Source organism: Dreissena polymorpha, chromosome 9 (assembly GCF_020536995.1).
Source record: "Dreissena polymorpha isolate Duluth1 chromosome 9, UMN_Dpol_1.0, whole genome shotgun sequence".
NCBI lineage: Eukaryota > Metazoa > Mollusca > Bivalvia > Myida > Dreissenidae > Dreissena > Dreissena polymorpha.
Genome location: NC_068363.1, coordinates 77,459,392 through 77,486,970, shown reverse-complemented (window position 1 = coordinate 77,486,970; position 27,579 = coordinate 77,459,392). Strand labels below are relative to the sequence as shown.

General features: G+C 34.7%; 1 protein-coding gene and 1 long non-coding RNA gene across 34 annotated transcripts in view; both read left to right on the top strand.

Moving 5' to 3' along the window:
• The window catches only part of LOC127846667 (methionine--tRNA ligase, cytoplasmic-like), a 168,699-nt gene that overhangs the window by 10,433 nt on the left and 130,687 nt on the right, over positions 1 to 27,579 (top strand). For all 33 annotated transcript variants that reach the window (XM_052378151.1, XM_052378146.1, XM_052378149.1 and 30 more), the window contains exons 3-8: positions 4,260 to 4,432; positions 6,960 to 7,088; positions 8,071 to 8,146; positions 9,125 to 9,345; positions 10,094 to 10,203; positions 10,932 to 11,048. In XM_052378151.1, coding sequence (XP_052234111.1) covers positions 4,260 to 4,432; positions 6,960 to 7,088; positions 8,071 to 8,146; positions 9,125 to 9,345; positions 10,094 to 10,203; positions 10,932 to 11,048 — 826 coding nt within the window. The remainder of the gene's footprint in view (positions 1 to 4,259; positions 4,433 to 6,959; positions 7,089 to 8,070; positions 8,147 to 9,124; positions 9,346 to 10,093; positions 10,204 to 10,931; positions 11,049 to 27,579) is intronic.
• LOC127846675 (uncharacterized) lies at positions 109 to 911 on the top strand. Its single transcript, XR_008033607.1, has 2 exons — positions 109 to 404; positions 551 to 911. It is a non-coding gene; the product is annotated as an uncharacterized LOC127846675 (long non-coding RNA).

Genomic DNA, 27,579 nt, shown 5'->3' with positions numbered 1-27,579 from the left:
GCAATAACTTTTGCTATATTGAATATAGCAACTTGATATTTGGCATGCATGCGTATCTCATGGAGCAGCACATTTTGAGTGGTGAAAGGTCAAGGTCAAGGTCATCCTTCAAGGTCAGAGGTCAAATATATGTGGCCAAAATCGCTCATTTTATGAATACTTTTGCAATATTGAAAATAGCAACTTGATATTTGGCATGCATGTGTATCTCATGGAGCTGCACATTTTGAGTGGTGAAAGGTCAAGGTCAAGGTCATCCTTCAAGGTCAGAGGTCAAATATATGTGGCCCAAATCGCTTATTTTATGAATACTTTTGCAATATTGAAGATAGCAACTTGATATTTGGCATGCATGTGTAACTTATAGAGCTGCACATTTTGAGTGGTGAAAGGTCAAGGTCAAGGTCATCCTTCAAGGTCAGAGGTCAAATATATGTGGCCCAAATCGCTTATTTTATGAAAACTTTTGCAATATTGAAGATAGCAACTTGATATTTGGCATGCATGTGTAACTTATGGAGCTGCACATTCTGAGTGGTGAAAGGTCAAGGTCATCCTTCTAGGTCAAATATATGGGTCAAAATTGCTCATGTAATGTAACTTCTGCAATATTGAAGCTAGCAATTTTATATTTGACATGCATGTGTATCTCATGGAGCTGCACATTTTGAGTGGTGAAGGGTCAAGGTCATCCTTCAAGGTCAAACGTCATATAGGGGGACATTGTGTTTCACAAACACATCTTGTTCTCAGCTACTTTCACTTTAATGCAATTTAGGTGCTTAATTTCATTAAAATACTTTTATATAATTTTATTGTTCAAAGAAATTCAGAACATAATGCATGTACATGTATTACTTTCCAAGTGACAATTTAAAATATAATTGCAAGTCTAAAACTTGTGTAGGCAGATTAGTAAATTATAAGTACCCAGGTGGGATAAAATTACAGTTCTAAAAACTTTTTTGTTAATTAGCTGGGCTTCAGTAGGTCGTGGATCTTTTATAGAACTTAATTGTACTGCTGTTATACTGTACGGCTCCTGCATGATCTCTGAAAGAAAAACAAAGCAAACAATATTACAAGAAAGTCATAAGTTTTTTACATTCATCTGTAAAAGTTAATGTGCAGCAATCATATGATTGAATATCTATACTTCAATGCTCATTCATATTTTAATCTATTTTAGATATTTCATATCACTGCTCAATTCGGTACATCTGGCTTTTTTGTATTTGAGCGAACATTTACGATCCTAAGTAGTTAACAATTATTTCTTTTCCATTTACTGAAATTTATTCTCTTAAAGTTTGCAAGCAGGCTTTAATCTACTTGCAAACAGGCAACCACACAGGAAAACTGAGACTTTCAAGTGAATAAATTGGTGATTTAACTTATATTTTTATATGACTCTCTTTTATTTTGAAATTTATATTGTTGTTTTCTTAAATGCCCCAAAACAGGGTACACTAGTATGTGTCTGGAAACTCAAACATATATAGGAATTTTATATTTAGATATTGCTATATGAAAGTTATGCTAATTTGCTAATTCACATAAAAATAACTTGTAATTGAAACTAGACCAAAATATTGGATACCAAAAAGACAAAATACTTTCAGGTGGTCAACACTAAATTACTTATATGAGCCCGGGGCATAACAATATTTACCATGAATTTGTGGCCATGTTAGTCCTCTTGGTAAATGCGCCAAAAGAGCCGCTTTGCTGTCTTGGGTTATTTCCCTGCCAAACTCTGCAGTATCTTCCATCAACTGGTCAGCTACAGTTAAAGCACATAATGAAAATGAATATAGAAAATAATTCAAGTATTGTTTTAAATATTTAGTAAAATGGTCTTTAAATAATAACTTACAATGAAGTTAATACATCACAAAGCATAGCATAACAAAATTTGTTGGTATGATTAGTACAAATTTATTATTGCTATAATTAGAATGATGTGTAATTCTATTGGTATGAAAATGCACAGTGAAACCTAAAAAACAATGCTATTGGTTTAATTGATTTATTTATAAACATTAACAATATTAATGAGTATTGAGTTCTCATCATGCACAGCACATAACTCCCTTATCCTCAGTTCCCTAGCCATTCATTATAAACTTCTGATACTACATTCAAGCTTATTAATATCTCCACATTGGAATTCCTTTATCAAGCTGCAAACTGCACTTAGTGAAAATGTGTGTGACAGCTGCTTTTAAACTTCTATATTTGCCATACTTTTAGCTAAAATGTCACCTAAAAAAGTCTACAATGATGACATAAGAAGAATAAATTTAAAGGAATACATTTGTATTTAGAAATAATGAAAAGCACAAACCTTCAGTTGTTGTTCTATTCCTAGACAGACTTCTGAAACACTTGTATGCATCACTTTTTAACAAAATTTCATGTCACTTTCCAAATGATATCCATACATTATTATTTTAAGAAATTCTTGTTAATGGAAAAACACATTAACTCTACTGTTTGTGAAATTACATTAACTTCATTTTAACAACAAGTTTAACCTGGATAGTTTCTACAATACGCCTACTCCAGAATTTCAATCTAACAGGTAAACTTTCTGTATTTGAACTCAGCCAATCAGAAAAGGCTGTGATATTTTATAACCAATAGATTAGCCGCAGACATTTCTGACTCACACACAGGCTTATCAGATAGTTTGTTAATTGCAAACCTGGACTGTAGTTAAATATTGGGTGTGTATACACCTTGAACAGGGTTAAGGAATTTAAACTTGTAGACATTGCTTTGAAAGTTACTACTATTACTTCTACTACTAGTACTACTACTACTACTACTACTTCTGCAAAACTACTACTACTATTACAACAGCCACAACAACAACAACAACTACTGCTACTACTGCTACTACTACTACTACTACTACTTCTACTACTACTACTACTGCTAATTCTACTTCTACTACTACTACTACTACTACTACTACTACTACTTCTACTACTACTACTACTACTACTACTACTACTACTACTACTGCTGCTACTACTACTACTGATCAACTACTACTACTGCTTCAACTACTACTACTTCTACTGCTACTGCTGCTGCTGCTACTACTCCTGCTGCTGCTGCTGCTGCTACTACTGCTACTGCTGCTGCTACTACTACTACAACTCCTGCTGCAGCGACTACTACTACTACTGCTGCTGCTGCTGCGTCTGCTGTTACTACTACTATTACTACTACTACCACTTCTACTACTACTACTACTTCTACTACTACTAATACTACTACTACTACTACTACTACTACTACTACTACTACTACTACTACTACTACAAGTACTTCAACTACTACTGCTACTACTACTGCTACTGATGCTGCTGATGCTGCTACTGCTACTACTGCTGCTACTTCTACTACTACTACTTCTACTACTACTACTGCTGCTGCTGCTGCTAATGCTACTTCCTTAACTACTACTACTACTGCTGCTACTAGTATTGTTATTATTATTTATACTACTATTGCTACCATTACTGCTACTATTCCTGTAAATGCTAAAACAACAACACAATAATAACTGCTAGTACTGCTACTGTCACTTAAATTTGCACCAATAGTATAATTATCAGTAGTTTAACTGCTTGTACAATGTATACAACAACCAGTTTTACTTCTACTCCTACAACATATTCTACTGCCAGCACCAGCATTACTACTTCTACTACTATAACTACTACTATTTCTGCCCAAACTATGCACATTGTTTTATGTTTTATTCATATGTTGTGTAAATTGTTGAACTCTGATTTACTTTGAATAAAATGTGTTGCATTTTTATAAGTTATTTTCTCCTCTTATAAAGTCTAAGTTGTTTCCAGGGTCAGCTGAAATTGTTAGAGTCTTTTCCATGCTTAAAAAATTCTATGTTCCACTTTCCATGCTATCTGGAAATATTTTCCATGGTTATCCAGCCTAAATCCAGCGTTTTCCATTCCTTTTCCATGCTTTTCCATCCAAGGCTGGAAAATGCTTGGAAAAAAAGTCCAAGTTTCATGGACATTTCTAGAAAAAAATCCTGGAAAACCCTGGAAACTGTTTCAAATTCCATGGATTTCCATGGAATTTCATGTTATACCATGGATTTCCAGCCTAAGTTCCATGATTACCCTGGACAATGTACACCCGGGTGGTCCCATTCCCAAAATAATGAAGAGTTTATTTTGTCTAGCTTTAACGGCGGGCCCCTGTTTGTGTTTCAGCTCGGGTTGTCCCGTACATGAGCAGTCACAAGCTGCCTGTCTTGGAGGTCTACCCAGAAAAGTTTATATTTTCCTCCAATGCTGCTGCCCGCCTGATTCTCGCAAGGTCCGTGACAGAGGAGAACCCGTCAGCTGTGGACCAATGGCTGGACTGGGAATCTGCATGTCTGCTGGTAGGAAAATACTGTGTTATAATAGATAACTGGGATAATGGGACTAAATGCATTTGTGTAAAATGTTGTCCCAGATTAGCCTGTGCAGTCTGCACTAGCAAGTCAGGGACACTAATCAGGGATAACACTTTCCTTCGAAACAGGATTTGCATTTAAAAGAGACTTTCTTTAAATGGAAAAATCCATAAAAGCGGAAATTGTTGTCCTTGATTAGCCTCATCTGGGATGACTCTTTACTTACATACAATAAGCCCAGTTTTTCCCACAAGAAGGCTAAAATAGCAACTGGAATGCATATCCATCTAGGAGATTGGGAAATCATTTGTTATTTTGACAAAAATATGTAATGATACCCCACTTCTTTTTAAAGCTTTAGTAAAAATACATTTCAATTCTCCTATTATTTTTTAAATCAACCACCCACTTAAAAACCTCTGAAAATGTTTTTTTTTTTTTTTTTAAACTCAATTGTGAAGAGTACCTATACCGCAACATTTTTAGTAGGAAAACCCCTGAAACTGGGCAAATTCGGATAGTGAAATCTACTGAGTGGGTCTCAGTGTCTTTTTAGCTCACCTGTCACGAAGTGACATGGTGAGCTTATGTGACCATGTGATGTCCGGCGTCCTTTGTGTGCGTGCGTGTGTGCGTGCGTGCGTCCGTCAATTTGTTTGTGTAGACAGTAGAGGTCACAGTTTTCATCCAATCTTTATGAAATTTGGTCAGAATGTTTATCTTGATGAAATCTGGGTTAGGATTGTATTTGGGTCATCTGGGGTCAAAAACTAGGTCACTTGGTCAAAAACTAGGCTAAATAATAGAAAAACCTTGTGTAGACAATAGAGGTTGCAGTTTTTTATCCAATCTTTATGAAATTTGGTCAGAGTGTTTATTTTGATAAAATCTGGGTTGGGATTGCATTTGGGTCATCTGGGGTCAAAAACTAGGTCTCTAGGTCAAAAACTAGGTCAAATAATAGAAAAACCTTGTGTTGAGAGTAGAGGTCACAGTTTTCATCCAATCTTTATGAAATTTAGTCAGAATGTTTATCTTGATGAAATCTGGATTGGGATTTTATTTGGGTCATCTGGGGTCAAAAACTAGGCCACGAGGTCAAAAACTAGGTCAAATAAAAGAAAAACTTTATGAAATTTGGTCAGAATGTTTATCTTGTTAATTGTTTGGTCCTTAACTGCACAAACGTACTAAATATACTTAAAGATGCCTTTTTGCTGAAAGGTTTAGTTTCAGTTCTCATTTCATTTGTTCTCATGCATTTAATACGACTGAAATGGGAGCAACTTTTCTTCATTTTGGGAATTTTCAGGACGTCCATTGGGAATGTTGTTTTTTTTTCTATTGGGAAAGTGCCTTTTATGGGTACTTTATAAGGAAAAAAAGCACTGGTTGTAGGTACAAACACTTGAAATTAACTCTCGGTACAAAAATAATATATTATTTAAAATTCTGTCTGTACAAAAATTATTTAATTTAAATTTCTTAAGGTACATAGGTACTTTATTAAAATGGCTTTTGGTATAATAATACTTAAGATTATTTTTTTCTGAATACAAATTGTATGCAATGGATACTGTATATTTGTATGAATAGTGGTATTTGTTATCTCTTAAAATCTTAATTTTGAGAATCTAATAACTTCCAATGTGAACTGTGAGACTAATATTGGCAGTTAATTTTTTAGATTAATCTCCTAAATATTCAAAATTGTATTTTATTCACATACATTGTATACACTCAAGATCTGTAAGTAAACTGTCCATTAATTATTTTATAATTATCTGTAAAGGGTATCTAGTGATTTGGCAAATACATTTTAACCTTTCCTCATTTTGAAAACATGCATTGCATTGATTGTGTGAACACAAAATCTTTAAAAATCATTCTCTTTGTGCAATTGTTAAATATGAATATGTTCCAAAACAATTTGAGCCTTGCTTAGGAAAAATGGATTAAACCCTTTGCATGCTGGGAAATTTGTCGTCTGCTAAAATGTCGTCTGCTGAATTTCTAAAATTAGCATTTTTTTTCATTTGTTTTCAAAGAATACTATCAGAATAGCAAACAGTTTGGATCCTGATGAGACGCCACGTTCTGTGGCATCTCATCTGGATCCAAACTGTTTGCAAAGGCCTTCAAAATTCGGTTCCAGCACTTTAAGAGTTAACTGCATGTAAGTGTGCACAAGCTGATCAGGGGGGAAACTTTCCTGCATGTACTGGATTTTCATTCAGTCTTTCAGTCAGTCAGTCATAGAAGATACCAGCTTTAAACAAAACATTCTATAAAATAGAAATGTGTCATACCTGATTAGCCTCTGTGGACTGCGCAGGCTTATTTAGGACAGCGTTTTACAACATTAAGCCCTGTTTTCCCAGACTCACATGTCTTGTATTCTAGCCTGCAGTATTCCCGTACCTTCAAAGGGTACCTTCATGTATCCTTATTTAGGACAGCATTTTTCAACATTAAGCCCTGTTTTCCCAGACTCACATGTCTTGTATTCTAGCCTGCAGTGTTCCCGTACCTTCAAAGTGTGATAGTTCAGGGGAAGATGGATGAGTCCCTAGTACAGGGAATACAGAAGTTCCTTGCCTTCTTGGACGGGGAGCTGAAAGGCAAAGAAATGCTAACTGGGGTAAGAGCTCTTTTTGTTACTTTCCCTTCCCCAAAAAATTATTAAAAATTTAATGCACATTAAACACAATCATAACATCTGCATCAATGTGCATTACATAAATATTTCCTAGAAGGGTTGCTACTGTAGACTTTTTGGGTATTGATGATGATCTTTTTCAGAATTTGAAAAAAAAATCATTATTTTTAGAATTCTGATCAGAACTTGTTGTTTTTAAAGAATTGTGCATCTATATTTCACCTCCCCAGTGGTCAAGGTTGATTTTTTGGGATCCTTTGTGGATTGTCTGGCATGCCTCAACTTTTCATTGAAACAACATCTTTGTTGAAACCACTGTGTAGATTTTCACAAAACTGTACAGAAAAGATCCTTTAGTGACCCTTGGGCAAAGTTTCTAAAATGTTTTGGTCCACTGCATACACATTTTAGATATAACATGTAACATGTAAATAACTGAGTAATCTTAAGCTAGGTATGCAAATAAGTTACTTATACAAAAACTTGAATCATTCAATTTCTTAGCAGTCATAATTTTTAGCGAGGCTGTTTTCGGAGAAAACCCCAGGTATTGTCATAGCCTGCTCGTCTTCCATCAAGGTGCATCTACATATGAAGTTTCAAAGTTGAAGGTGGAAGCACTTAGATTTTAGAGCCAATGTAAAGGTTTTAGCAGGAATGAGTTCTACACACCACACCAATTTTGGGTCACTAGGTCAAAGGTCAAGGTCACTGTGACCTCTTAAAAAAAATAAAATCTGACAAGCTTTCGCAGCCGAGCGTGGCACCTGTTATGCGGTGCTCTTGTTGTAATAATAAAACAATATACTTCCATCCAACTCATGCTGTTATTAACTGAATGTTTTATGTAATAAGTTATCTACCAAACTTTTTGCTGGTATAAATTGACTATGTATTCAGTATAACAATGAAACAATATATGTATTTATTAATGAAAAGGTTAACTATCTGTGTCTTGTTTCAGAGTCAGTTGACAGTGGCTGATGTTGCTGTTTGGTCAACACTGTTTCCTGTTTTCACAGGAAAATCAGCCCTACCTGGTATTATTGCGTTTATTGCTCATAGGAAAGTCTTTATAATGTCCCCGTTGAAAGAAGGGGGGGGGATGAATTGCCTAATTGATTCCTGGTTCCCACAAATGCGAATTTAATGAGCCTCCCTCAGTGAAAAGAGGTTAAATGCATGTATATTAAGCATCGTCCCAGATTAGCATGTGTAGTACGCACAGGCTTATCAGGGACAACACTTTCCGTCTTAACTGGAATGTTTTGCTAATTTAGTAAGAAGATACTTTATATAAAAGACAAATACCATAACAGCGGAAAGTGTTGTCCCTGATAAGTGGAAACTGAACATGTTGATCTTGGAAGACATTTTATGCACATGCATTAAACCCCCTGGCCCTTTGCAAAAAGCGTGACTCAATTGAAATTTGATCATCAACTGTGTCAGACTCAACATTTGTGAAATGACGTCACATTTATTTTCACATTATGACTCCATTATTTCTATGAAAATCTCCAGTAAAATTATTTCAAAATGTAAACTAACACTAAAGGCATAGTGTAAAAATACAAATGTTTGGTTTCTGCAGGATGTCAATATAATATTTGGTCCAAACATTATACTAAAAAATAAATACTATCACATGTGTTTGCTTCACTCATGAAAATATTTTCTGGTCAGTTTTTTTTCACCAATTTGGGAATGGAGCTGGGTCCCTTTGGATTGGGAAAAATCGCGTTATTTTTTACTAAAATTGGGAAATTGCTGCTGTTAATTTTTTTCCTAAAAAATTTAATATGATATTCATGAAAATGATTTAAATCTTAAAATTAAAGAAAACATTGTTTTTATTTTTTAGAAACCTTCATTTGGGGATTTTATGGATTTTTTTTTCCATTTTGAATGGGTTCCTGTAACAGCTCTGAATTTGAACGAAAAAAAACACTGCTGATGATATTGATTAAAATTGATATTAAACCAAAATAAACCAATATCGTCTTGTTCTTCACCAGGCTACCAGAGTCACTTCCCCATTCTGCTTACATGGTTCACAAAATTGGCAAATCAAGGCGAATTTCAGAGGGTTTCTCAAGCCATGTGTAAAGGAGGCGATACAAGCTCCCTTAAGGGGTCTCTGACCATCCAGCCTACACCTTTAAGGGTCGCTGAAACTGCCAATCAGAAAGAAGCTGTCCAGAAGCAGACAAGCAAAGCAAAGGAAGACACCACGCAGGTACCCAACGAAGAATTGAGCTGTGCTCTGGGACAATAGGGCTTAATAAATGCATACTGGGAAATTTGTCGTCTGCTAAAATGTCGTCTGCTGAATTTCTAAAATTAGCATTTTCTTCGATTTTTTTCAAAGAATATTATCAGAATAGCAAATCGTTTGGATCCTGATGAGACGCCACGTTCTGTGGCGTCTCATCTGGATCCAAACTGTTTGCAAAGGCCTTAAAAATTCGGTTCCCGCACTGAAAAGGTTAAGATACATATTCTTCCAGTAAGGACTTCCAGTGTTCAATTATCCTAAATGAACGCATTTTCAACTTCATTGATACATTTAACTTTAAATTTAACGTTAAAAGTAAAAGGTTTACAAATGAATGAAGACCAGAAAAATCATCAGATTTTCTCTTTATATATTCACCAGTTCATGGTTAGCACCCAAAACAACCTCAATTTTATAATTATTTCCTGTAACTTTGTTCAGTCTTAATTTCAAAAGGACACGCCGGCAGTTGTGTGATAGTTTTGATATATTCTCTTGAGTATTCATTATTCTACCAAACAATTATCAGGCTATGCATAACATTTTGTTGCACTTTGAAGAAAATTGTCTCAGTTCCTTAATCATGTAGAATGATTTACATAAATGAATTTTTTTATCTTTGGGCGGCTCAATATATGTGTGTACAGGCTGAAACTATAAAAGGAATTCTGTGGACTGGGTCCGTTTATTTTTGCTCCTGTTTCCACAGGCTGCCCCAGAGAAAATAGTAGCCAGTCCAGAAGAGATACAGGCTGCAACACTGGCCTGGTTGAAAGGCAAGAAACTGTGCCCAGAACCTCTGAAACGTGTACATCCTGTGTAAGTGCAGTAGCATGAAATCATAGTGTGTGTTTTCTTATCAATTTGGGGCCCGTACAGTAACCATTCCGAATTAAAATAAGTATTATTTTTTCATAAATGGGACCTAAACATTCCAAATTTAAGATTAAAAAAATTAAATATTTTTTTTAATAACATTTTGTTCATCTCCCAACCAGCTCTATTAGTCGAACCTTGGTAAATGTAATATTTAAATCACTTAAATAAGAGACTAAACTAATTGCTTAGTAACTGAAAATAAATACAATTGAAAATACTTGTATGCAAGCCTAAATATTTGTGAGTTGCTGTGTAAAGCTTTCTTAAACTCTTGGACTGGTTTGATAAATTAATGTTGTCAGAGACACCAACCGCAAATGCTCTATTTAAAGGAAAGTCATTCAGAAAGGTCATTCTGATAAGGGTTCTCTAGGTCAACAACAATCATACTCACTTATTGCTTAATTCCAGTAACACTTTCCCTCTCAGATACTGTTTTTAATCCATTTGTATTCAGTAAGAAAATCAAATAAAATTGAAGACTTTTCTTAATAGATTCAAGTTTTAAAGACTTCATTTTCAACTCTAAGGTACTAATGAACTGCAAACAGCATACAACCTGATCTGTTTTAAATAAGTTGTTGAGGTTTTATGCTGGTTTGTGTATAGCCATTTTCTGTATACTTCTGAGTGGGGAAGGGTTAAGTTTTGACCTCCTTCTATTGCAGTCTTCCAGAGAAAGGTCGCCGTAACATTCTGATCACCAGCGCTCTGCCATATGTCAACAACGTGCCACATCTTGGAAACATCATCGGTTGTGTGCTGAGTGCAGATGTTTTCTCACGGTAAGACTGAACAAGTGGCTTATGCAGACTTCCCTAAACTTCATCTGCTCTACGGACATTTCCTACATAAACATTTAAGGGCCGATCAAAAATTGTCTGCCCAAAATGTCTTGTATTTCAGGCTTTCCCATGATATTCGAAGTGTTTACAGAACATTGGCGGACTAAGAACTTTGCCAAACACGAAATAGGATTGTACTCGCAGATTAGTAAATCTGCTTTTGATGGGTCTAAAATCTTCTGGGCGAAAATTGGGATTATCCACCTGTGTTTGATGCAAAATTTTTGTGGTATTTAATAGTGACAGACTAATTCGCTACTCCTAACAATATAATATAGAATTAAATGATGATACAACAATATATCTTTATTTCATATGTTTTTTTCCCCCGGATCGAAAGATCAGGGTATATTGTTTTTGGCCTGTCTGTCTGTCATTCATTCATTGTGTGTGTCCCAAAACTTTAACCTTGGTTAAAGTTTGACAAATTTTGCATGATTGAAGATAGCAACTTCATATTTGGCATATTTGTGTGTGTCTCACGGAGCTGCACATTGTGAGATGTGAAAAGTCAAGGTCATCCTTCAAGGTCAAAGGTCAGATATCATTGTATTTTTCTTTCCTAAAACTTAATTCTTCGTTAAAGTTTGGTCATAACTTTTTTAATATTGAAGATAGCAACTTGATATTTGGCATGCATGTGTATCTCATGAAGCTGCACGTTTTGAGTGGTGAAAGGTCAAGGTCATCCATCAAGGTCAAAGGTCGAATTTATGGTTTCAAAGCGGTGCAATAGGGGGCTTTGTGTTTCTGACAAACACATTTTTTGTTACTCTTTTCTTTTCACATTTCACGTATTTTTTTTGGTCTGACAGAATAACTTAAGGTCTTACAGAAAACTTTGAACAGTCAGACCAAATGTCTGACTGAAGGCTGTTGAGTCTCGGGAAGTCTGCTTATGGGGCACAATTTTAAATTTCATCCTAAATATTTCCTTATGGGCCTGTTTTCTTATAACTCCTTAAGGAAATTGATAAAAGAAATATATTACATTAGTAAAGTCTTTGACTACATAGTATATTAATTAAAATTATCCATAAACACTCGAAATGAACGAATATTTTGTACAATGTTTTGAAACAGCCAGAATTTCAACGCTAGATGTATTCTGGTAACATGAATTTAAAGCGATACAAAACACTCCCTTTTCATTTTTTTGTGTCACAATATATTACATGTGAATGTTTTGGCTACGATATCCGAACATCCTCAAACAAAATTATGTATTCGCTAAGATTGTGGCTATATTTTACTCAGCCAATCACAAAGGACACATATATTGGAAGTTTGATTTGAGAAATTTGATACTGGAATTCATGTCTGATTGTTCTAGCATTCTAATCAATTTTTTGAACAGGTTTTTGTTTGAGACATTAATCACTTCTAGACCCATTTTTATGTAACATCTTTGAAAATTGAGCAATACAATTGCAAATTTTCTGCTTTTATGAAACAGTGAAAAGTGATTCGTAATACATGATGTATTTGGGTTCATAAACACACACATCATTTAGATGTTATTGTCTGCAAGCAGATTGTTATTATTGATTAGTGTTTGTTTATTAGACAGAAACTAAAAGTGTGTGGTAAGGATGGATATGTACAATATATGCACCCAATTCCCAATACTTTGTTCATTCGTACTAAATATGAACACTAAAATTGTATATAAACACGTCGTAGTTTGCTGAGAGCACAGTTAATAAATTCAACATAATAATTGGACTAATCAGGATTAAATTCACCCATATGGACAAATCCTTGTTTTTGACACTATACAAGTCGCTCATTAGATCTCATATAAACTATGGGACTTGGTTTACTATCCTCACACTAAGAAATGTAAACAAATAATTAAAAATGCACAGCGTAGTGCCACCATATTAGTACCTGAAATCTGTGAACTATCATATCAAGATCGTTTGGCTGATAGAGAATACTAGGTTAGCGTTGAATACAGAGAAGTTAATGTTGCGAGGCTTAGTATGCCGGGAGCGCGAGCCTTGGCGAGCGCTTTCGGTGTTCGAGCCGAGCAACATAAACTTCTCTGTATTCAACGCTAATCCTAGTATTCTATTTATCCCATTTGAATTTTTTCAACGTGACATTTAACATAAATAGATCTAATAACCTTAGCATAACAATTAGTTTAATTCATTCTTTAAAATCGCTTAAAATCTAACAAATGTAACCATGCATGGATATAAATGTATTTGTTATGGTACGCAAAATAGTCTTAAAAAAAATCACACACAAACTGTAAAACTAGTAAAAATATCACCATATGCCTCGATTCAATTTTACGCAGCATGCGAATTGTAACACTTGACGACCGCGAAAAGAAGATTTTATTTTACTATAATTCATTTTATTTTCGAAAGAAAATGATCAAAATCCAATATGGCGGCGATTGCTCCTGACAAAATGATCTCGATGTCAACATAGATTCTACAGTTGCAGCGACTGACACTTTATTTGACTTAATATGCAGGGCAATACGTTTTCCGACTTCGGACGACGAATTTAAGGACGCGCAGAACTTGTTTTATATAATGTTATGGGTATGCCGTGTGTGATCCAATGCATTAATGGCCCCCATGTTAAAATCATTTCCCAGAGAACAGGGAACGACAAAGTACAAACAAAAACCAAAACACGTTCGAACTAGTATCTTACCTTTAATTATCCTTTAAAATCCATCTAATAATCCATTTAACTCAATAATTGACGATTTTGCATCTAGGGTCTTTAATAATTATTTTAGCATAATTAAATAAAGACCCTCATGCCATCCTATCACTATTTTCAAATGAATTTATGAACTCGATAAACTTTCTGATTCGTCACACGCTACGTCATGTACTCTATGTACATTACTGCTGTTAAAATGAACCGGAGCAGTTTATCAAATAATAGCCGTTGGCAAACTCAGATGCATTTGCAGATTTCTGCATACAAACATAATTATGTTTAAACTTGCACAATGTTATTTGCCTATGATAAATGCCCTTATTGTACAAGAAAATTATTTAATATATAAATACACAAAGAATGGAAAACATTCCATTACACAACAGATAAATCAGTGGATAATACCCGTGTACAAAATGGGACGTTCCGAATTCCAGTGTGGTGCTATTTTTACCATCTTACACTTTACACAGCTCTATGATTAATGTAAATTAAATCGGATAGCAAATATTGCAGATTATTTATGAATTGTGTGATATTTGTATGGCTTGTTGTACATTCTTAAATGTCAAAAGTATATGCATGGATTATAAACAATGCACATTACACGAAATAATGAAAATGTGATTAATTGACAATTCAAATACCGTATGTCGATATACAGAACATGTACATGTGAAATAAGTCGCATTTATAATAAATTGTCATTTTTGGGGGGGAAAATGACGCAAAAAGTGTCATTTTATGACCCCATCAATCACCTGATTCATTATACGGATGGCGAAAAATTATGTCATATGACTAGATTTAAAGGTTGAACGTCATATAATTTTGAAGCTAAAGTTTTCTCAACTTTATTAATTATGAAAAATCATTCAGTGATAAAGTAAAAAGTAGTCCGTGCACGTGACAGGTATATCCCACAGTGTTGAATACAGGCTAGTATATTCCATAAGGTGTTATACCTTCAATGTGTCGTTGAAAATGGGATAACATAAAATCTTCGTTCAATGGACTATCGACATAAAAGATTCGATATGATTAAAGTATTTAAGATAATCTATAAAATTGATTATATTGATGGTTGAAATTTTTTCTATTATGCTGAAAATAATCGAACAAGAGGCCATTGTTTAAAACTTGCAAAACCGAAAGCGCATAAGTCAGTTTGCCTCCATTCTTTTGGAAATCGCACAATCATGATACCGTAAATTCGACTCAACTAGACAAATTATGGTTGCATAAGCGTTTTGGCACATCAGAAGTGTATTAATTAAAGCAAATTTGAAATAACTAGTGACATTTACAACAAACAAAATTCAGACCGGAGTGGATATAATAAAATTGAAGAAGTTTAAAGGATTCAACTAGCTGTAAGAGCTATTGAAAGTCCCTAGAAGACACAAGGTAGACACAAGGAACATTGTAGAAGGTAGAGAGAACATAGATAGTAAAAAGTTTTGCTGGTTCAACAATATACAATACTAACTGACATAAAACAAAACAAATGAAGACAGCATTTTTTTTCTCCTTGATAAAGTACTGGTAAATGGCACATTCCCAATTAAGCAAAAATGCTAAAATTTCAAACACTTAATGTTAAAGGCTTAAACTCTTAATGCGTTGCATTGAGTGAGGCAGTGACTGCAGCTTTAATCATCATTCTGTCGAATGTCATATTGTATATACATGGTAAATGTATATGGTCCTGTTTTGTGTATGCAATTGGCAACTTCCCTTAAATGAAAGACTAGCGTAGGTTAATATGAATTTCTCTTCAGGTATTGTTTCTTGAGTTCAAATATGTATTATAAATTGGTCGAAAAACTCGGTCATTTTGTCAATCTTGAATAATCCTTATTTCCACCAGGGATGTTTTCCCTTCCTAATTAAGAACCCGTTAAAGGTACTTTCCCAATTGAAAAAAACTACAAAATTCATAATTTCTGTCTGAAAATTTCCCAAAAGGAAGGAAAATTCCATCAATTTTTTAGCTCATCTATTTTTTGAAAAACAATTATGAGCTTTTGTCATCACCTTGGCGACAGCATCGGCGTCTGGTTAAGTTTTGCGTTTAGGTCCACTTTTCTCAGAAAGTATCAATGCTATTGCATTCAAACTTGGTACACTTACTTACTATCATGAGGAGACTGGGCAGGCAAAGTTAGACAACTCTGGCTTGCATTTTGACAGAATTATGTGCCCTTTTTATACTTAGAAAATTGAAAATTTTGGTTAAGTTGTGTGTTTAGGTCCATTTTATTCCTTAAATATCAAAGCTATTGCTTTCATACTTGCAACACTTACTATTATTAGGGGACTGTGCAGGCAAAGTTATGTAACTCTGACTGGCATTTTGACAGAATTATGTGCCGTTTTATACTTAGAAAATTTGGTTAAGTTTTGTGTTTAGGTCCACTTTTTTCCTAAAGTATCAAAGCTATTACTTTCATACTTGCAACACTTACTAACTATCATAAGGGGACCGTGCAGGCAAAGCTATGTAACTCTGACTGGCATTTTGACGGAATTATGGGCCCTTTATACTTGAAAATTTGGTTAAGTTTTGTGTTTTGGTCCACTCTACCCCTAAAAGTATCATAGATATTGCTTACATACTTGGAACACTCGCAAACTATCATAAGGGGACAGTAAAGGATAAGTTGCATAACTCTGGTTGTCATTTTTACGGAATTATGGCCCTTTGTTTGACTTAGTAACTTTGAATATATGGTTACATTTTGTGTTTAGATCCACTTTACTTTTAAAGTATCAAGGCTATTGCTTTCAAACTTCAAATACTTTTATGCTATCATGAGGGTACTGTACCTGGCAAGTTGAATTTTACCTTGACCTTTGAATGACCTTGACTCAAGAGGTCAAATTATTAAATTTGCTAAAATTGCCATAACTTCTTTATTAATGATTAGATTTGATTGATACTTTGACAAAACAACTCTTACCTGACATTCCACAATAGCCTCCACCCAAACCATCCCCCGTGCCCCCCCCCCAATCCCCCCTCATTCCCTCCCCCTCATTTTTTTTAAAGGTCATCTAATAAATGACCACCACACCCTCACACTATACCTCCCCCCCAACTCCCCACCCCCCCCAAAAATGTCTTATGCCCCCAGTAGGCTGGCATATACCAGTTGAACTGTCCGTCAGTATGTCAGTCAGTTTGTCCGTCAGTCCGAAAAAAACATTAACATTGGCCATAACTTTTTCACTATTTAAGAAAGCAACTTGATATATGGCATGCATGTGTATCTCATGGAGCTGCACATTTCGAGTGGTGAAAGGTCAAGGTCATCCTTCAAGGTCAAATGTCAAATTTATGGCGTCTGTCCGTCCGAAAACTTTAAAATTGACCATAACTTTTTCTTAATTGAAGATAGCAACTTGATATTTGGCATGCATGTGTATCTCATGGAGCTGAACATTTTGAGTGGTGAAAGGTGAAGGTCATGGTCATCCTTCAAGGTCAAATGTCAAATATATGGCGTCTGTCCGTCCGAAAACTTTCACATTGGCCTTAACTTTTTTAATGTTGAAGAGAGCAACCTGATATTTGGCATGCATGTGTATCTCATGAAGCTGCACATTTTGAGTGGTGGAAGTTCAAGGTCATGGTAATCCTTCAAGGTAAAAGAAAGAAAAAAGAAATTCAAAGTGGCTTTCTCATGAAGCTGCACATTTTGAGTGGTGGAAGTTCAAGGTCAAGGTCATCCTTCAAGGTCAAGGTCATCCTTCAAGGTCAAAGGTAAAAAAAAATCAAAGCGTCGTTATCATAAAGCTGTCGGTTTGAGTGGTGGAAGTTCAAGGTCAAGGTCATCCTTCAAGGTCAAGGTTATTCTTCAAGGTCAAAGGTAAAAAAAAATATTTCAAAGCGGCGTTATCATGAAGCTGCACATTTTGAGTGGTGGAAGTTCAAGGTCAAGGTCATCCTTCAAGGTCAAGGTCATTTTTCAAGGTCAAAGGTCAAAAAATATATTTCAAAGCGGCGTTCTCATAAAGCTGCACATTTTGAGTGGTCGAAGTTCAAGGTCACGGTCATCCTTCAAGGTCAAAGGTAAAAAAACAACAACAATTTTTTTTTTCAAAGCGGCACAAAAGGGGGCTTTGTGTTTCTGACGAACACATCTCTTGTTTTTTTTTCAAACATGGTTAAAAAACACAAATATTTATTTTTATTATTTTATTTTTGAAATACCGTCCAACCATACCACTCAAGAATATTTGTTTGCATTTTTGGAAGATAATGTAATAAATGACCACACCCCCACACTATACACCCCTCTCCACCCCTCCCTCCTTTGTGATTTGAATTGAGAAAGGTCCCTACACGTTTAAAAAGAAAAATAGATGAGCGGTCTGCACCCGCAAGGCGGTGCTCTTGTTTCCAAAAGTGCATTAACTGCAAGTAAACAAATAAAATGAGCACTTACACTTAATTTTCAAGCCAAAATGAATGTAAATCAATATTTGTGTACTGATTTTTGTTTTTTATATCATTATCAGCAATTAAAAAGACTATAATTCCCAATTGGAAGATTTCACTACGCGAATTTTCCCAATTTCAGTTTTTTTGCCCTAATTTTTCCCAATTTACATGGTACAGGTACATGTACTTTTCCCAAATGGGGACGAAAAATCGCTGTCGACTATAGAAGCTACATTTATGACGAAGTCTTGATAAAACTTGGTCAGAATGTTTATCTTGTTAAAAAGAGGTCAAGTTCAAATCTGGGTCACATGTTTCCAAAAATTAGGTCACCAGGTCAAGTTTTGAATATTGGTTGACCTTGAACTCAGGTGAGTGCTCTTGTTTGAAATTTATATTTAACTAAACAGAACAGGACATATTAGTGTATTTTCACTTACGCTTGTAAAGCTCATCGTCATTAACATACATTTAAAATAACAACATGTGTACAAGAACTTATTAACACACATCATTTTAAAGAATGGTTAATTTTAATAAACAGGAATAAACATATTTCGGGATAATGCCACATGGATGAGGTTAATACATAGTTATCACACAATGTTATGTGTATCGTTTAACAATTGTTACAAACATTCTGTTCTTTACTTGTATGACATTTCAAACAGAAATATGTACATGTACATTCAATTTACTGTGTTATCTGTTATAAGGCCACTATATCAGCTTATTTATGGTTGTATAAAATATATTTTTACGCAGCAAAAACCTCTCATTTAAAAATGCAATGTTTCAGGTTTCCTTTATGAGTGGTATCTTTCTTAAACTTTTCATTAAATGGTGTACTTTATGTAAACCTCAGCAGAGGATCGATAAGTTATGACAAAGGGTTTTTCATAGTGTCTGTCTACCTTTCAAACCGATATACAAACTTGCCGTATGATTATTGATTTGGTGAAACCTTATACTCATGGGACTGATTTGCTTAGTTACTGCTGTTTGCGGGTTTGATCAAAACAGCCAAACTATTGAAATAATCTTAAGTTTATCTTGTAAGAGTTATGTTCAACAATTTTTTAGTTGCTTGAAATCTGACATAAGTATTTAATGTTTTGTTTGTATGGACAATATATCTGTGGTACTGGAAAATATTAAAAAGTGAAGTTATAATTAAATTGAGGACATACAGGATTATTTTTTCTTTAACTTAAACAACATTTAAGATGGCGATGTTTTCTCAGTCAACTGTGGATAAAGGATCTGATTCATTTATAGACTTTTGTTGTTCATCGTGTCTAGAGCACAAAATTGACCAGTGGGCAGATTTTTACTGTAATAACTGTCAAAAATTTTATTGTGCAAAATGTTTAAAACCCCATGGTCAGTTGTTTGGGAAACATATGACATATGGAAGGGGAGACACAAGTAAGTGGCCAGTGTCAAAGGAAGTGGAGGATTTCCTTCAGAAATGTGACCTTCATGAAGACAAACGTCTAGAAATGTTCTGCAATGACCACAGTCAGCTGTGCTGCACTAATTGTGCTTTCCTCAATCACAGGTAATCGAGTTATGTATTTGCTTTCAATTATCATTATGTTATAAATACAGTTTGGTCGCCAGTAACGGATCACTTCCGGTACATCGAAGAAACGATGCACAATGTCTAAAATATATTAATAGATTTTTATTCACAAAATAATGTTTTTTCAAGTACAAATATTATTTACAATGAGAATTATAAAATTTCTATGCAAAAAAAGTTTCATTATGTTTTATTTATATCGGCCAGGATTTCCCCATTAGCAGACCATTTTCTCCAGTATAGAATCACGTGACATTGGAATGTAGGGGGCATGTCAAAACATACAAACATGACGGACATCAGCTGATATATTAACAATTGCATGGAAATAGACAAAAATAAACACTAAACCTACAGAAAACAAGTTTTTCAAATGCAATGTTAAAAACATACACTAAGCCTTGATCACAGCATTAGTATTACGTTTTTGCCTTCAATAAACATTAAATTTAGCATTTAAACATAGTGACAAGCTTTTTTTTTTCAGCAAGTGACAATCTGTTGTTTTAACAGCAATATGTGTTAAACAAAAAAAACCTTAATAAAAGCATCGAATTTTAGTCACCGGTATTCAATAAAAAATATATATTAATATAAACTTTAAACAAAGCTACACACTGTTGTTTAGCACAGACATTGCATTGGCCTTTGACAGTAGATTGACCCCTATTGAAAATGGAGTCACTAGGTCAAAGGTCACTGCCACAATAAGTGTGAAAATCGTTTCCAATCAATAACTCGTCAACGAATTGATCAATTGGCTTAGAACTTCATATGTGCTTTGACCTCGGACAGTAAATAGCCCCTATCAAAATTTAACCAGGTTAAAAGTGAAGATCACTGTCACAATAAGTGTGAAAATCGTTTCAAATTAATAAATCGTCAGTAAATTAACCAATTGGCTTGATACTTCCCATGTGCTTTGATCTTTGACAGTAGATGACCCCTATGAAATCGGAGTTACTAGGTCAAATGTCAAGGTCACTGTAACGGTAAGTGTGAAATCAGATTCTAATGGTGCGATCCACACAAGACAAGCTAGATCATCACGTGTATTTGTGTTCTCCCAAATCAAACGTTGAACTGGGTAAGAGGGAATGTTTGGATGAGACGCAGAGTTTTTCAGAAGAAGTTTAGATGCAGGAGTTGTCTTCTTAGAAGAAAAACTTCTGGTCTTAGCCTCATCTTTGAAAGTACCACTCTTGGATGACTGTAAGCCAAAAAGCATTACAATACCTATTTCTTTATCAAAACATGTGACATTACATTGTAAAATTATTTCCATTATTTTTTTTATGTTCCCCAAATGTTTTTTGGGGGAGCATTTAGTCGCCGCTTCGTCTGTCCGTGCGTGTGTCCGTCCATGCACAATTTTGTTCGGGCTATTTCTCAGCAATTAATGACCGGAATTCAATTAAACTTTATGGGAAGATTCACTACCAGGAGAAGATGTGCATATTATCAGCCGGTTCTGGTCGGATGATTTTTCACAGAGTTATGGTCCTTTGAAATTTTCCATAAACTGTACATATAGTGCAATTCTTGTCCCCCCAACTACTGACTGGAATTCAATGAAGCTTTATGGGAAGCTTTTTTTATTTTTTTATTCAATATCATACATACAATGTAAACATGTATATGATCATACAACATAGTGATTGTACAAAGCAATAAAGTTCAGACATGTTATACAAGATATGCTAATATATATATATATATATATATATATCTTTTTTTTAGAGAGAAAAGAAAACAGAGGAATAGTTATGAAAAATGATGAGTTGTATAAAGTCGGAAGAAAGCATACTGGACTTGTGTGTTTTTTGTATATTCACAATGATCTTGTCAGATTGAAAAAAAAAATAAAAAAAAATAAACAAAACTATTTTAGAGAGATAAACTAACATTAGAGTGAAATGTATATAAGTGGACAAAACATTATGAGAATTTTATCCGATTCCATTTTTGTTCAAAGATTTGTATAATGCGTCATTACTGAGGGCTATTTCTTTCTCAGTCTGGATTTTTAGTTTAAGACTATGGACAAAACAATTAAAATTTGGTACTTGGTTTTTGTACTTCATGTTTAAGATAAAATATTTCATCAATATTTATGGGAAGCTTAACTACCTTGAGATGCGCATATTATTTGTGGGTTCTGGTTAGATGATTTATTTAGAGAGTAATGGCCCTTTGAAATTTTCAAGTTGCTAAACCATCCATCGTATTATTTTGTCCAAAGTTATGCCCCTCAAGACGTTTCCTTTTATCTCAATATATAGTGCAATATTGTGACAAAAAAAAACCTTTGGGGAGCATCACCCGTCTCCGACGGTTTCTTGTTTTTATTGTTTTATTATTGTTTATTCTTTAAGTTTATATTGTGTAATTTAGTTTTTAATATGTTTTCATTTTATTATGTAAATGAATTGAAACATGATTGATGAATAAATAACTTGAAAATTTGTACCAGTTTTGTTAACGTATTTCCTGAAAAATAAAAATGCTGACATGTAAATTGAGTTGAATGAATTTATAAAATAATTTTTCAGTTGATATGCTCAGTAAATCTATATAACTTTATAAATAATAATTTTCCAAATTTTCTCAACCTGTATTTAAAATTTTGATAAGAATTGGATAATGTGCAACATTGAAACCGTACAAACATATCGTAAAAAATATAATTTGACATCTAAAACGAAGTTTGAGATGACCACTTCATTATAGCCAACTTTTTCCGCCATATTGCTGAACGTGATTCGCTATTGGCGACTTCACTTGAGTTTCAAAAAGTGCCTGTAAAAACTGTTAAATAGCAGCTTATGTGATAAATTTTATGTTAATGTATTCTTTCATAACATACCTTTCGAATGATAATAGGATTTTGATGGAAAAGTTCAAATGAAATTAATGGCAAGCATTTCTTCAAATTCTCAATACCCAGAACGAGGCTCACTTTGTAAACACGGTGCGTACATGTTGATATGCAATCCACGATATAAAAATAACTAGGTCATCACTGGGAAAAGAAAATATACATTTCAAGAGAAAAATGATTATTCTCGTTGAAAATACAGTTTGATCAGTCATTTTTATAAGGGTAAGAGCAATAGAATGAATGTTTCCGAAAAATGATCCGCTACTGGGAAAGATCCGTTACTGGCGACCAAACTGTAGACCATTCATTGTTTAGATCAATCATATAGAGGATATTTGTTGGATTTGGTTGAATATCGATATTAATTCATGAGTGAATTAAAATTGATATTCTATAAATGTTCTTTTTATTTTATGCTTACAACTGATAATTATTATGTCCCCTACTATAGTAGTGGGGGACATATTGTTTTTGCCCTGTCTGTTGGTCTGTTGGTTGGTTGGTCTGTTGGTTGGTTGGTTGGTTTGCGCCAACTTTAACATTTGCAATAACTTTTGCAATATTGAAGATAGCACCTTGATATTTGGCATGCATATGTATCTCATGGAGCTGCACATTTTGAGTGGTGAAAGGTCAAGGTCATCCTTCAAGGTCAAAGGTCAAATATATGGGTCAAAATCGCTCATTAATGTACACTTGCAGTATTTCAATATTCAAGATAGCAACTTGATATTTGGCATGCATGTGTATCTCATGGAGCTGCACATTTTGAGTGGTGAAAGGTCAAGGTCAAGGTCATCCTTCAAGGTCAGAGGTCAAATATATGTGGCCCAAATCGCTAATTTTATGAATACTTTTGCAATATTGAAGATAGCAACTGGATATTTGGCATGCATATGTATCTCATGGAGCTGCACATTTTTAGTGGTGAAAGGTCAAGGTCATCCTTCAAGGTCAAATATATGGGTCAAAATTGCTCATGTAATGTCACTTCTGCAATATTGAAGCTAGCAATTTTATATTTAAAATGCATGTGTATCTCATGGAGCTGCACATTTTGAGTGGTGAAGGGTCAAGGTCAAGGTCATCCTACAAGGTCAAACGTCATATAGGGGGACATTGTGTTTCACAAACGCATCTTGTTGTATTTTTAAGCTCCCCGAAAAATTTCGGGGAGCATATAGTTGCCAGTTTGTCCTTCCTTCCTTACTTCCATACTTCCTTACTTCCTTCCGTCACACTTTTGTTACAGTTTCTCATAGCACCTTCAATACTTTACCGATCTCCTTCATATTTGGCATGTAGGTACCTTGCATGGACCTCTACCTTTTGATGAGCTTTGATGTCACTGGGGTCAAGGTCACCGAGGCTAATAATAGTTTTTTCCGTCACACTTTTGTTAAGTTTCTCATAGCACCTTCAATACTTTATCGATCTCTTGCATGGACCTCTACCTTTTGATTAGGTTTGAGGTCACTCGGGTCAAGGTCATCGAGGCTAATAATAGATTTTTCAATCACACTTTTGTTACAGTTTCTCATAGCAACTTCAATACTTTACCGATCTCTTTCATATTTGGCATGTTAAGGTACCTAGCTAGCATGGGCCTCTACATTTTAATGAGGTTTGAGGTCACTGGAGTCATGGTCAAGGTCACCAAGTCCAATAAAATATTTTTTAGGTGGTTATTGACACATAGATTGACAAAGCGCATCATCGGGGAGCATCCATCAGTTTCACTGATATTCTTGTTTTAATTCTGGACAATATAATTCCCCGTTGGGTGCCCCAAAATGTTATTACATCATGTAAGTTCAATGGAAGCTCATATGTGCGTTTTTATAAAAATTCAATGCAGCGTTATCGCCCTTGGTAACATTAGGGGTCACAATGGGGAAACCAAAGATATCTATAAATAGTTCCGTTCAAATAATGAAAATTATTGATAAATTTCAGTTATTTTTCATTTTTTTAAACAGTGAAATATCAGTTTTAATTCACTGATATTTCTTTAAAAACCTTAGGAAAGCATAAAATAATAATAAATAATTATTAACTTTCTGTGTGAATGTGAATAATATGAAAAAATTACAATATTATAAAAACTAATAATAATTCTGTGTATTTTGGTACCTGTATTAAAATGAATACATTCCAAATCTAAGAATACCTGAAAAGAGCATTTTAAAAATAGAAGACATCTGATAAACCAAAGCTCAGCTATATTTGTTCATAATGGCCATTAAAAGCAACCTACAAATATATAAGTATTGTTTTCCTTCCAGACAATGTGCTAAAGTAACCCTGATATCCGAGTCAGTCAAAGGACCTCCACCAGACTTACAGAAAGTATCAAAAAAGATTCAAACTATTCTGGAGACTCTGAAGAAACTGGAGAACGATTGGAGCACCAACATGCAGTCTTCGCAGGTCTCATACAACACACATTTACATGAAATACGTCAGACACGCCAGAAAATAAATGCAATTTTAGACAAGATTGAAAAGAACACAATTAAAGAACTAGATGATATGATGGCTAATCTGAAAGCTTCTTTCAAGACTGATTCGGACAATTGCAGCAAGCTTAAAAATGAATTGAAACAACTCAGTGACGCCATTCATGATATTGTTGATAAGGGCAAAGCAGAACTTGCATTTATTGCAAGTAAGAAATGTCTGGAAAAAATTAGGCAGTCTGAAACTTATCTGAAGGAGAATGCAGTTCAGGCAGAAAGGTTAGTGACATTCCAGGCTGACATGGATATTGAACAGTTTGTCTCTACACTGTCAGGCCTGGGGAGGATTGTGCTCAGTTACCCAGATCAGGTATTCACTGTGCAAGGAAAGTCAGAGTATAATGTGAGAATACCAAGTGATTCATGTAACTGTTATATCACTGCCATCTGTGTTCTCTCCAGTGATCAGATCCTTGTAGCAGATAATGGTAATAAATGTGTTAAGCTACTAGATCAGCAATACAAGGTGGTGGCACACTGTGATTTAAATGCTTTACCAAGTGACATGTGTCAAATCACATCAAGTGAAGTAGCTGTTACTGTGAATAAGGACAAGACACATGAGGTTCAGTTTGTGTCAGTAAATGGTGGACGGCTGGTTAAGGGCAGAAAGCTACAGTTTCAACATGAGTGCTATGGTATTGCTCATGATCAAAAGGACCTGTATCTCACCTCTGGCACTGCACTTTACAAGTATTCTATGAGAGGAGACTTAATGAAAAAACTGTATGAGGATACATCATGCTATAGTACAGGTAATACAATGATTCATATATCCAGATGTTATTTGGAATGTATTAATTATTTTTCAACTTAACAGTTAACATGTCAATTTTATTTAATTTAATTAATTATTCCTGATATAATTATGTTTGCAAATCATGAACTTAATTACTTGATTTTTGCAATATATTTTAATGAAAACTGCCATACATTAAAGTCTATCCTTTGCAAAGTATCATTACATGGATAGGAACTTGTTTCTTTATTGTATTAAAGTTAAGGCTATATTAAATACAATTTAAAATAACGCCATGATTATAATTATGTCCGTACGCTCTGTATCTCAGAAACCACATGTATTATTGTGAAAATGTTATAAATTTGTACATAATGGGGTTTCAGCATAAATAATGATGCATTCATACATGTTTAATTGTAGCTGAATAGTTAAAAAATCATACTCTATAAATTTGAAAAAAAAGTAAATAAGACGTAAGTGTCTTTGTGAACATATTTGTTATGTAAAAAATTGACTACATTGATACTATTCTTCTTTGCAGTATTGAATTGTGCAGTGAATCAAACAGGTGACAAGATATTTGTCACCAACAGTGTCCATCACAAGGTCCTCACCCTGGCCAGAGATGGTAGTGTACTCTGCACCTTCACAGACCCAGACCTACAATGGACACATGGTTTACATGTAACAGCTCAGGGACAGGTGCTGGTCTGTGGAGGGTCATCCCAAACTATCCTACAGCTTGATGGCGAAGGCAGGAAGAAGCTGTCCACTCTTGCTACCCAGAGGAATGGATATAATATCCCATATTCAGTCTGCTACAACAGGAGCACAGCCTCAATCATTGTGGGACAAGCTAATACAGACAAAATCCTGGTGTTTAAAGTACAATAGTTTTGTTTCACAAGTTTCATTACAAACATTCACAGACCCAGACCTAAGAGAGCCAATAGGTATACATGTGACAGCTCAGGGACAGATGCTGGTCTGTGTAGGGGTTTCTAACACTATCCTACAGCTTGATTGTGAAGGCAGGAAGAAGCTGGCAACTCGCGCTACCAGTAGTGGTGGACTTAGCTACCCATTGTCAGTCTGCTACAACAGGAGCACAGCCTCAATCATTGTGGGACCATTGAGACTATATGATAACGAAATCATCGTTTTTAGCGTACAATAGTTTTGTTTCACAAGTTTCATTACCAAATATTTTGGAATGTGTGCTTTAATTATGAATTCATGGCGACACTAAACACATCACATAACTCATATGGATGATGTATTTTGTTGCTACCGATTGTTATACCCCCACAAACGAAGTTTAGGGGGGTATATAATAGTGAGCTTGTCTGTCTGTCCGTCGGTCCGTATTAAGTGTCCGCTCTCTAATTCAAGTTGTTTTTATCCGATCTTCACCAAACTTGGTCAAATGTTGTATCTAGATGATGTCTAGGTCAGGTTCCAATATGGGTCATGCCGGGTCAAAAACTAGGTAACGGGGTCACTTAGTGCATTTTAAACATTCATCATGTTGTCCGCTCTCTAATTCAAGTAGTTTTCATCCAATATCTTCACCAAACTTGGTCAGAAGATTTATCTAGATGATCTC